Source organism: Tiliqua scincoides, chromosome 10 (assembly GCF_035046505.1).
Source record: "Tiliqua scincoides isolate rTilSci1 chromosome 10, rTilSci1.hap2, whole genome shotgun sequence".
NCBI lineage: Eukaryota > Metazoa > Chordata > Lepidosauria > Squamata > Scincidae > Tiliqua > Tiliqua scincoides.
In genome coordinates this window covers 12,783,783-12,795,992 of record NC_089830.1, presented here as the reverse complement: position 1 = coordinate 12,795,992, position 12,210 = coordinate 12,783,783, and the positions used below count along the sequence as shown (strand labels likewise).

The following is a 12,210-nucleotide window of genomic DNA, read 5'->3' as shown; positions in this document are numbered from 1 at the left end:
ACACTGGTTCTCAAAACTTGAGTTCAACGTGGCAAAGATGTCTTGCTGTTTTTTATCTTCTTGTCGCTCAGCTGTTGTTGTGATAGTAATGCAGTTGCTGTCTAAAGCAGTTTGGGATTGCCCTGCAAAGAGCAAAGCTCCAGCAGTTTGCAAGGTAGCTGCCAACTTCCCTGCAAAGAGCAAAGCTCCTGCAGTTTGCAAGGTAGCTGCCAACTTCCCTGCAAAGAACGGAGCTCTTGCAGTTTGCAAGGTTGCTGCCAACTGCCCTGCAAAGAGTGGAGCTCCTGCAGCTTTGCAAGGAAGCTGCTAACTGCCCTGCAAAGAGCGAAGGTCCCACAGTTTGCAAGGTAGCTGCTAACTGCCCTGCAAAGAGCGAAGGTCCCGCAGTTTGCAAGGTAGCTGCTAACTGCCCTGCAAAGAGCGAAGGTCCCGCAGTTTGCAAGGTAGCTGCTAACTGTCCTGCAAAGAGCGAAGGTCCCGCAGTTTGCAAGGTAGCTGCTAACTGCCCTGCAAAGAGCGAAGGTCCCGCAGTCTGCAAGGTAGCTGCAAACTGCCCTGCAAAGAGCGAAGGTCCCGCAGTTTGCAAGGTAGCTGCTAACTGTCCTGCAAAGAGCGAAGGTCCCGCAGTTTGCAAGGTAGCTGCTAACTGCCCTGCAAAGAGCGAAGGTCCCGCAGTTTGCAAGGTAGCTGCTAACTGCCCTGCAAAGAGCGAAGGTCCCGCAGTTTGCAAGGTAGCTGCTAACTGCCCTGCAAAGAGCGAAGGTCCCGCAGTTTGCAAGGTAGCTGCTAACTGCCCTGCAAAGAGCGAAGGTCCCGCAGTTTGCAAGGTAGCTGCTAACTGCCCTGCAAAGAGCGAAGGTCCCGCAGTTTGCAAGGAAGCTGCTAACTGCCCTGCAAAGAGCGAAGGTCCCGCAGTTTGCAAGGTAGCTGCTAACTGCCCTGCAAAGAGCGAAGGTCCCGCAGTTTGCAAGGAAGCTGCTAACTGCCCTGCAAAGAGCGAAGGTCCCGCAGTTTGCAAGGTAGCTGCTAACTGCCCTGCAAAGAGCGAAGGTCCCGCAGTTTGCAAGGTAGCTGCTAACTGCCCTGCAAAGAGCGAAGGTCCCGCAGTTTGCAAGGTAGCTGCTAACTGCCCTGCAAAGAGCGAAGGTCCCGCAGTTTGCAAGGTAGCTGCTAACTGCCCTGCAAAGAGCGAAGGTCCCGCAGTTTGCAAGGTAGCTGCTAACTGTCCTGCAAGGAGGTGGGTGTTTTATTAAAAATTTAAATTTAACACTTTTAAATGAATGGAGACCCACCTGATATTGGCCAATAACACACCTAATGGGTCCCAACTCACAGTGGGGGGGGGGGCACTAAACGTTTAGGTTGCCCTAGGTGACAGATGGCATAGGTACGCCACTGGGGCAGCACTTCTCATTAGAACATAGGAACAGCGCTGCTGGATCAGGCCCAGGGCCAATCCGATCTAGCTTCTTGTATCTCACAGCAGCCCACCAGACACCTCGGGGATCACACAAGACCACACGATTGCATCTTGCTGCCACTTCCCTGTGTCTAGCATTCTGTTTATGCTCACCCTCCCCCCCCCCCCACATCTTGAAGTTCTCAAGTCTGTTGCGTTCCCAAAAGGTGTCTCAAGATGGTCTTCCAGCACATGCGTGGAGTCTTTGAGAGCTCCAGGGCTCTGGGATATGCACAGAGTGGCAAAGTACAGAGCCCAACACTGACTATTGGTGAAGAGCTAGAACAGGAGGACAATGAGGAAGGAGTGCTACAATGGAAGGCAGGAAGGCAGATGAGTAAACCAGCTGGGGGCAGATGGCAGCCACTTAATGGTGTGATTACGGAGCTCATGAAGGGATCACAGGGAGAACCAGTGTGCCTAGGAACACACTTTAGGAAACACCATAGTGGAATCATGGAGGTGAAGAAAGGAAGGACCAAGGAAAAGCAGACTATGACTACATAAATGGCAGGTTTTGGTAGCCAGTGTGGGAGGGATGTTTTGAAGGGGAACCAAAGACAAACTTCTCACACCTCCTGGAGAAACATTATGACACTCACCAAGCTGAATGTTCCTAGGTCATGGCTGCCAGGCACTGCAGTCTCTTGATGTCGCAAAGGGCTGGTGGTTGACTTATCAAGTCCTATGAGCTTGGGGCTTTGGGCTCCTAGGTAGGAGGAGACGTTTTGGCACTGGTTATCTATGTACATAGAGTTTCTTTTGTGGAAGCTCTTGGCCATTAACATTTCTGAATAGCTTTGGTTTTGCTGCATACACTGTTTTTTTTTTTTTTTCTTTTTGCTGCATTCATCGTACACTGGATACATCCATCTTTGTTGTGTTTGTTTATTGCTCTGGAAGCTCATATGTTAGGCTGTAGCATTCCAGGGCATTTTCTTTCTTTCTTTTTTGTAGCCCTAGTTTGTTGCATCAGTTTCTTCATAGGGTTTGTTGGGGTGAGCCTCCTTTGTGTGCTTGAAACATGGCGTCTCCAGAACCCGATGAGGTAAGTGGATTTTTGATTCTCCCGAGGTGCCTTCTAGATGTGGTTCTAGATGTGGAGGTCTGGTTCAGTTGGTAGAGCTGCCGCCTTGTATGCCTGAAGATCTGAGGCTGCCAGTTCGAAACAACCGGAAGTACCAGAGAACTGACCACATGCTGATATACAGATGAGCTGACCCTCAGTGGCAGAGAGGAGTTGCCATCAAGTGGAGCGTGGGAGGCGAAGGGCCAGAGAGAGACCAGACCAGGAAGGAATCCAGTTGGAACGAGGAGTTCTATGAAAGACTAGAAATATTCAATTGTAAAAATCCCTATGGGGGTTTAGAACAGCCTGCCTACGTAAACCGCCTTGGATTAAAGTCTGAGGAGAAATCTGACGACCAAAAGAAAGGCGGTATATAAATACTTGTATCAATCAATCAATAAATGTGGGGTTGCTGGGCTGCAACTCGGTCCAACCTAAGGAGGGGCACAACAGTACCACAACAATATTTGTGTAGCTCCACAATGAGAAGAGAGAGAGGTATAGTGATTAGCGTGTAGGATGAGACTCAGGGAGGCTTGGGTTTAAATCCGCATTTGGTCCTGAAGCTTGCTTGGTGACTTTGAGCCAGTCACAACATCTCAGCCTTACCTACTGTGTAAGGTCATTAGGATAAAATGGCAGAGGATCGAATGTATGCCAGCCTGACTCTTTGGAGGAAGAGCAAAATAATAATAATAATAAATACTGTTTGTTCCACATTGCAGGTTTGTGCTGGAGGAAGGGTTTCTGTATGGTAGATTTTATGTACTGAAAGCCATTAAAAGACAATGCATTTCACATTCCATGGGCAAAATCTAATGTGTCTAGTTAAGACCATTCAGATCCAGAAACTGTCTGCTCCAAACCCCAGGTAGGGAGAGCACTTTAGGGTAGTGATGATTTGAGGGTGTTGCAGAGATTCCCAAGTGTCCCACAACCGCACCTGGTCTTTTGTGAGTGAGCCCAGTCTTATTCCTACATCTTTACCATCTGGGCAGGGTTGCAGGAGTCCTGGTTTCTGGAGAGAAAAATGCAGCCAAGAGGTGCTCCATTGAGCTAGAAAGGTAGCTTCTCTGAGGGTGGGGGCACCTACCACAGCAAGATACTGGCAAGTAAGGGATTGGAAGCACTGATGTTGGGAGGGACCATTTATTCCTTATTTGGTCAGGAACGTAGCAGAAACCGCAGCCGCCAGGGTCCTCGAAGGACAACTAGAAAGGACCCAACTGCAGATGTGCTTCTCACATCTCACCTCCCTGGTTCTTCTTGCTTTCTCATTCACAGGTTAGTGAGTTCAGCAGTGACACCAGCACCTCCCTTAGCCTGGGAGAAGAGGTGGATGATTCTTTAAGGTAAAGCAGTGTGAATTTCCTGTCATCTTTAGTGGCTCAAAGCCAGAAACATGGGGCCCAACCCTATCCCCCCTGCCAGCCCATAGTGCACAGTGCTGCAGACAGAGCACATGCTGCATGCTATGGGGTGTGTGTGTGTGTGTGTGTGTGTGTGTGTGTGTGTGTGTACCAGACAGCCCAGGAGATAAGTAAAATGTTTTCCTACTTACTTCCCCATAGGCCACCTGCCCCCCAAAGGGTTTCATCAAACCTATAGTAGCTATTCTGCTTGCATAAGTCCAAGGAGACTTCTGGATTGGTTCAGGGCAGGGAAAGGGGATTAGGATTAGGCGGTGAGGTGGTGCCCCTGCCCAGCCCCCTGCCCAGCCTACTGCCTGCCCCAAACTGCCCATGATTCTCCCCTGAACTGCCCCTGCCACCAACCTGCCTGTTCCAGCAGGAGATCTGGAAAGCACTGTTGTGTGTACTTGGCCTCTGGCTCTTTGCTTCGGCAGCCCCAAAGCTTGTGACTCTGATCTTCGCCACCTAAAGAGGTGTTGTAGATCTGAGCAGCCTGGAGCTGCGCTATGCTGCCCAGGAACGGGGTCAGGATCCTGCACAAGTGATGGAACAGCATCCCTCATTTCAGAGCCTTTATACAGGTCCAACAACTCTCACTATCCTGCAGTCCATTTTAGCTTTACCATCTCTGGTGACAAGGAAGGGATCCTGGGGTGCAAATTTTGAGTCTGTGTCACTTGAAGTGCAGACCTGCTGTCAATCTCAGCTCCTCAACATGCTACACTATTCCTTGAGGGAATCCGTGGAGGTTACCCGGATATTGTTAGCCCACATCAGTTTGTTGTGTGTGTTTTTTCTTCTCCATCTGTCTCCTTCTCCCAGAAACCTGGGATATTCTGACGGGGGTCCCGATTGTGCTGAAGTCCCAGACAAATTTGAGAAAGAGAGGCTGACGTGTGATCTGGCCACTATCCTGAATCAAATGATAAGCCCAAACAATCTGATCCGGTCACAGGCTCTGGAAAAGTGTTCAGATCTGCTGACAAATTTTGCAAATTTTGAGTCTGTGTCACTTGAAGTGCAGACCTGCTGTAGTCTCAGCTCCTCAACATGCTACACTATTCCTTGAGGGAATCCATGGAGGTTACGTGGACATTATTAGCCCACATCAGTTTGTGTGTGTTTTTTCTTCTCCATCTGTCTCCTTCTCCCAGAAACCTGGAATATTCTGACGGGGTTCCCGATTGTGCTGAAGTCCCAGACAAATTTGAGAAAGAGAGGCTGACGTGTGATCTGGTCACTATCCTGAATCAGATGATCAGCCCAAACAATCTGATCCGGTCACAGGCTCTGGAAAAGTGTTCAGATCTGCTGACAGAGATCCAGAAATACGTGAGTCACTTAGGGCAATGATGGTGAACCTTTTAGAGACCGAGTGCCCAAACTGCAACCCAAAACCCACTTATTTCTCGCAAAGTGCCAACACAGCAATTTAACCTGAATACTGAGGTTTTCGTTTAGAAAAAACAACTCATACATTAACATCTTTTACCTACTATTACTTGTAACCCGTAATGAACTTTTCCTCTAGAAATTTGTCCAATCCCTTCTTAAAGGCATCTTGGCAAGTTGTCATCACTGCTTCCTGTGGCAAAGAGTTCCACAGACTAATTACATGCTGGGTAAGGAAATATTGGCAGGGAAGGGGTGGCTGCAAGACCTTACCGCTGCTCATTTTCTCAAACAAGAAAAAAAAAAAATTAAAGCCCCACCCACAGAAGTGGGCTCTAAGGCTGCAATCCCAGCCACCCTTTCCTATGAGTAAGCCTCATTGACTCTAATGAGGCTTACTTCTGAGTAGGCATGCACAGGAGCAGGCTCCAAGGCTGCAATCCCGGCCACTCTTTTCTGGGAGTAAGTCTCATCAACTCTAATGGGGCTGGTTGGATGGCTGCATCATGCTGTATTTCATGCTCACAGCTATGTGAAATTGTGCATGCACTTCTTTTCCAATAGGTTTGGAGAAGCAATTCTGTGGTTTACCTTTAAGATCATATAAAAATTAGTTTTGTGTGACATTCTTACAGATAAGCCTCCAGCATGTGCCATAAGGCGATAAGGCAGGGCCAGCAGCAGGTGCAGGGCTGGCGCCACAAAGCCCAAGCGCTCTGCTCCCCTCCAGCGATGCCAGGCTGTGAGCTCTGCTCCCCTCCAGCCCAGCTCCTCTCCAAGCCCACCACGGGAATGTCCGCGCTGCACCCTCAGGCTGCAATCCTTCCCTCACATTCTTGGGAGTAGCCCCACTGACTGCAATGGACTTCCTTCTGAGTAGACCTGCATAGGAGTGGGCTCTCAGGCTGCAATCCCAGCCACGCTTTCCTGGGAGCAAGCCCCACTGACTCTAATGGGACTTCCTTCGGAGTAGACAGGCAGGATTTGTCTCTGGCTGCGCTGCTCCCCCCCAGCTGCGCCTGTGCTGCGGAGGAAAAGCCTCTCCTGGCGCTGAGTGGGCAGTTGGAAAGGCGGGCTGCAAAGGCTCAATGGCTGAGGAGGAGAGCAGCTCCGGATTGGCTGGTCTGCAGCCAGTGAAGGGCCCTGAGCCATTCTAACCGAAAAAGCCAGGAGTCTGCTGGATGCTGATTGGCTGAGCCTGCTGGAGAGTTGGGGAAGGGAAGGGAAAGACAGGGAGGGAAGCAAACTCGGGGGGGCAAAGGAGTGAAGGGAGAGGAGGCAGCGGCTTCAGCGCCCCCTCCAGGCTGCCTGGCTCAGCGCACGCGCGTGCCCACAGAGAAGGCTCCAGTGTCTGACATGACCATCTAAAACACTCACATGGTCAACAAGAGCAGAGTAGGTTGCAGACAACACTTGGATGCAGGCGGTTTCTTCCTCCCCTGTGATAGAGGACAAGCTGCTTTCTAACACATCCAAAATTTTGGGGAGGGCTTCTGGCTTTCTCATGCCCGGCTGATTGAAGAGAGCCAGCTGTAGGCACCAGGGGCTCCTCATCTAAAACAAAAGAGGTGGCTCATTTAAATATATACAGTCAGTTCTTGTTATCCTCTAGGGTAGGTTCCTGGAAAATCGAGTGGATACCGTGTTAGCAGATACTGAATCATTGAGCCTATGGGACACATGGGGTTCGGTTCCAGGGGAACCTCTTCAACATATACTCTGTGCACTTTATGAACCTGATGTCTATGGGGTTAGGCAAAGCCCCTGCTGATCCTGCCTGTTAATCTCCCCTGATTCTCCCAGGATAGGGGGAAAAAGGCAAGAGACCCATCTGGTTTCCTTCCCCTCTAATAAGAACAGAGCATGGGTTTTGCTGGATCAGACCAAGGGGCCCTCTAGTGCAGCATTCTCTCTCTCTCTCTCTCTCTCTGACCATAGCCAGCTGTGCTTCGGAGCGCATGATGTAATTGACATGCTCTGTTGTTTGTGCCTGGCTTCTGCCACTGAGGTACACTGCCTCTAAACAGGGAGGCTCCATCAAGCTTCTCATGACGAATGCTCATCCAAAGGCCTATCTGAAGCAATCTAAATTTGTTTTTCCAAAGACATCTGCCCTGGAGGCCCTCACCACTCTACAGATGCAATAAGTACCAGACTCCCTTGGGACTAGAGGTGAGCTGATGCATGGACACAGGCCAGTCTGCTCAGAGAGCATGGGGCATCTTGGCCCCTGCAGAACTACAGCTGGCAACGTCTGGGGTCCAGAGGAGACCCCCCCTCTCGCATCACCTTGGAGCTGCCCCACCGCCCAGCAGATCCGTGCCTGCCTCTGCCAGCCTTACAGCCCAATCCTAGGCATGTCTACTCAGAAGTCAGTCCCATTAGAGTCAATGGGCTTACTTCCAGGAAAGTGTGGCTAGGATGGCAGCCTTACAACGCTGCAAAAAAAACAAAAAATGATGCCTGCTACTCTCCAGACTTGGCTGCAGGATGGGAGGATGCTGAAGATGGCTGCCCGAGGAGGTGGGCGGGTGGGGAGGTGGGCTCGCTCTCTCCACCTTGCCTGGCGGGGCTGCAGGACGCCCCCTCCCCTTCTCCATACTAGGGGTGGGCGGAGGGTGAAAAGCAGGTCCCTGCCTGGGGCGGTCCCCTGGGCAGCCCATCCCCAGCCGGGGACGCCCCGCCGGGCTCCGCAGAGGCTGTTGCAGGCGACCCCCTCCTCCGCGAAGGGAAGGCTCGCCTGGGTCCGGGCGCCAGAGGAGCAAGAGAGGCAGCCTCGCGCCATGGCCACGGCTCGCCCGCTCCGCTCCGCTGCTGGCCGCGGGGGTGGGGGAGGAAGGGGCCGCGGGCGCGATCGCACCGTCGGAGGGACGCGGCTGCGGCACCGGCTCCGAGCGAGCGCTTTGACGGGAGCCGCTGCCCGCCGCCACCAGCCCGCCCGCCCGCCCGCCTCGCTCCGCCCTCCGCTCTGCCCGCGGCCACCACAGCGGCGACGCGGCGCCCCGCAGGGAGGAGCCCGGCTGGTGCGGCGGGTGGGGGGCGCCCCAGCACCTTCGCCGGCTGCCCCTCCAGCCCCTCTTCCCATCCACTTGGGAAGGTTTCGGGGGTCTGTCTCTCTATCCATGCTCAGAGGCACTCTTCACACACCCTTTTCTGTCCATGTTAAGAGGCACTTTTCACACCTCCTCTTTTCTGTCCATGCTCACTTCACACACCCCCTTTTCTGTCCATTTTCAGAGGCACTCTTCCCACACCCCTTTCTGTCCATGCTGAGAGCAGTTCACACCCCCTTTTCTGTCCATGCTCAGAGGCACTCTTCACACACACCCTCTTTTCTGTCCATGCTCAGAGGTACTCTTCACACACCCTCTTTTCTGTCCATGCTCAGACACCCTTCACACACCCTCTTATAAGAAGAACACTGCTGGATCAGGCCAAAGGCCCATCTAGTCCTCCTGGATCTCATGGAGGCCCAAAAGATGCCTCGGGGAGCACACAAGACAACAAGAGACCTGCATCCTGGTGCCACTCTCTTGCACCTGGCATTCTGAGGCGGCCTACCTATAAAACCAGGAGGTTGCACATACCCATCCTGGCTTGTAAACTGTGATGGAGTTTTCCTCCAGAAATCTGTCCAATCCCCTTTCGAAGACATTGAGGTCAGATGCCATCACCACATCCAGTGGCAAGGAGTTCTCATGCTGGGAACAGAAGTATTTTCTTCTGTCTGTCCTAACTTTCCCAACACTCAGCTTCAGTGAATGTCCCCTGGTTCTGATGTTGTGTGTGAGGGAAAGGAGCGTCTCTCTATCCATTCTGTCCACCCCCTGCGTAATTTTGTACATCTCAGTCGTGTTCCCTCTCAGGTGCCTCTTGGGACTTTATGAAGTGGGGATTTTATGAAGTGAGCAGTTTCTTCTTCTTCTTTGTTGTTGTCAGTACGGTATTTATATACCGCTTTTCAACAGGAACAGTTCTCAAAGCGGTTTACATAGTGAAATCAATCAATCTTTGGTCCCTGCCGCAAAGGGCTTACAATCTTAAAAAAAATAAAAAAATACAGAAGAGACACCAAGAAAAGCCACCAGAAAAGATGCCATGCTGGGGTGCAGAGGTATAGTTGCTCTCCCCTGCTTGAAAAGGTGCCTCGTTAGCAAGCCCTTATCACTCCCATTGAGCAGGATGGGTGGAGGAACCAGTCTGCTCCACCAGTACCACTGCCCCCCCCCATGACTTGGTGCACATCTTTACAAATGTGCAAAGCAGGACCACTCGGAAATGTGGCACCCAAAGTGATCCAGGATGCCCATTCACGGGCAGTCTGTACCCTATGTTCAAGGGCTCCGATATCCTAGTTCACTTTTAAAGTGAGCTCATCACACATGCACAGGTGATGGCGCAAAATAACAAGAAAACCCATGCGCATGTCTGTAGAGCATAATGTGCAAATAGGTATTGAGTTTCCAGGACGGGGCTGGAAGGGGGGGGTGAGAGACGAGTGCCAGCAATATCCACAAGTCCTCTTAGTTCCTTCCTGTCAATTTTAGCCAAATAATCCCAGAAGCCTTCTAAAAACTGCAGCTCAGAGGTCAGGCCCCCTCTGGCCTCCTTGTAATTTGAGCATTGCTGGCAGATGTGCAGATTGGGTACAAGAGAGTAGCAGGGAGGGGACTGATATCAAGGCTAGCCCAAGAAGCGCTGGTGTACCAGATGCTGCCTTTATGCCTATCCCTTCACTCTCAGACAGGAAGAGGAAGTGCGGAGGAGAGAGAGTGTTGGGCTAGAGTGTCCATACTTCCTCTTCTGCTCTGTACCCATCTTTATGAATCCAAGGAGTGGGGCTCGACAACAGCAATGGGCACACAGGCTACAGGAGTGTCCCCCACCTGCAGCCTGAGGCAACCTCTTCAGTCGACCTCAGGGATGGACCGACCCCGAGTAGCATTTCGTACTGCAGGCCCTGCCGTCAACCTGGATGTGGGAAAAGTACAGAGCCTCAATGATGAGAAGTGTGGTTGCTTCCCCGCCGAGCATGGCTGTGAAGATGGAATGGTCTATTCTTCTCACTGAGGCTGGAGCTAAGAGGGCATCGTCACTGGGCAGTAGTCGGGGGCCTACAGCAAAGACTAGTGAGTGATCTCCAAACTCTCTCAGAGAGGGGGGCCATGGTGGGCAATTTGCTGATGGCCTCCTACACCAGCAGTCATCTCTCCTGACCCCGGCAGAAGGGCATTTATTTACTTTTCCCATTCTATTCTTCTCCAAGAAGCTCAGGGTGAGTTATATAGTCCCTCTCTTCCTTTTGTCCTCACAGCAACCCTGTGAGTAGGTGAGGCTGAGAGAGAGCGTGATCAGCCCAAGATCACCCAGGAAGCTTCATGGCCAAACGGGGATTTGAACCTGGATCTTGCAAGTCTCAGCCCGAACCACGACATCACCCTGGCTCTCAGTTCTGCTTGGGGTTATGCCTACAGTCACTTTGGACTTCATTGTGGGTACCTTTGAAATGTTGCCCTTCCCCCGCCTCTGACTTGGTGTTCACCTGATTGTAGGATACTATACAGCTTGCCAGTGGGGAGTGTGTATCTGTGGAGTTTGATTTGCGGTTTTAGGCTGGTGACTCTTCCATCCTATCCTTTCCTACTCCGTCTCGTCTTGCCAACTTGTCATCTCCGATGTCCTCCCTACAGCTCAAATTGCATGTGGCTGACAAGGCAGGCTCCAAATCTTGACACCCCTAACTTTTTTTTGCTGCTGGCAAAGTTACCAATTGCTTCCCTGCTTCCCAAACCTGCAGCCCCAGGTGGCGTGTGAGATCACTGAGGGGGATCACCGAGTGAGATCGCCATGTGCTTTTTCCATTGATTCCACAAGACTGGCTGACTGTATCCCTCATATGAGATCACAGTACAATAAAATGCGTATGAGACATGGTGTCTCAAGCTAGTTTTGTGCTGGGTGATCACACACATCTCCCATCTCCACAGTGGCCTAGGTAAGAGGGGGCAGGTGGGTCCATTGCCCTGGCTTCCATGCCTCGAGGATGTGTGTTATAGGCCTCCGAAAACCACTTATGATTTTTTGGTGAAAACCAGAAGTGCTCTACAGTGTTTCTCAAACTGTGGACTGGGACCCACTAGGTGGGTTACAAGTCAATTTCAGGTGGGTTCCCATTCATTTCAATGTAATATATTAGACTTGTTGCTGCCATGGTATGTGACTGCATTTGGGGAAATGTTACAGATCTGTACTTTTCATGGGCTGCTATGTATATATTTTTAACAATGGTAGTCAGTGGGGCTTAACTCCCAGGTTAAGTGTGGATAGGATTGCATCCTTTGGGATGTTTGGGGACTTTAAAAAAAAACAAGAGATCAGCAACTGCTTGGGAGAGTTTGGAGGGTTCTTCTTTATTTTAAATAAATTTTTAAGCTTATACTTCCCGTCAGCTTTTAATTTACTTAATTGATTTGATTTTGTCATATGGAGGTGTCATAAATTTTCCTCCTGAATGATGTCACTTTTGGCCATGACATCACTTCCGGATTAATGACATCACTTCTGGTGGACCCTGACAGATTATCATTCTAAAAAGTGGGTGCAAAAACGATTGAGAACCACTGCTCTAAGACACCCCGTCAAGGTGTGGTACCTGGACTAATGTACCCCCTTACTCCCCTTAGCTCCACTACTATGGGGGGCTGTTAAAATTTTTGTGCCTCCAGATGCCAAATACCTTAACTACACCACTGCCTCTCCACAAAGACTTTTGAGAGCCCAACCCTATGTATTACTCAGAAGTAAGTCCCATTATAGTCAATAGGGCTTATTCCCAGGTAAGTGTGAATAGGATTGCAGCCTAAATGAGATAGGACTGC

General features: G+C 50.9%; 1 protein-coding gene across 1 annotated transcript in view; it reads right to left on the bottom strand.

Moving 5' to 3' along the window:
- LOC136661490 (kin of IRRE-like protein 3) overlaps positions 1–8,456 on the bottom strand; it is a 94,839-nt gene extending 86,383 nt beyond the window's left edge. Inside the window, exons 1-2 of the mRNA XM_066638772.1 lie at positions 7,935–8,456; positions 6,710–6,886 (exon numbers count right to left, since the gene is read on the bottom strand). Of these exons, the coding sequence (XP_066494869.1) occupies positions 6,710–6,886; positions 7,935–8,456 (699 nt within the window). The remainder of the gene's footprint in view (positions 1–6,709; positions 6,887–7,934) is intronic.
- Between the last annotated feature and the right edge of the window lie 3,754 nt (positions 8,457–12,210).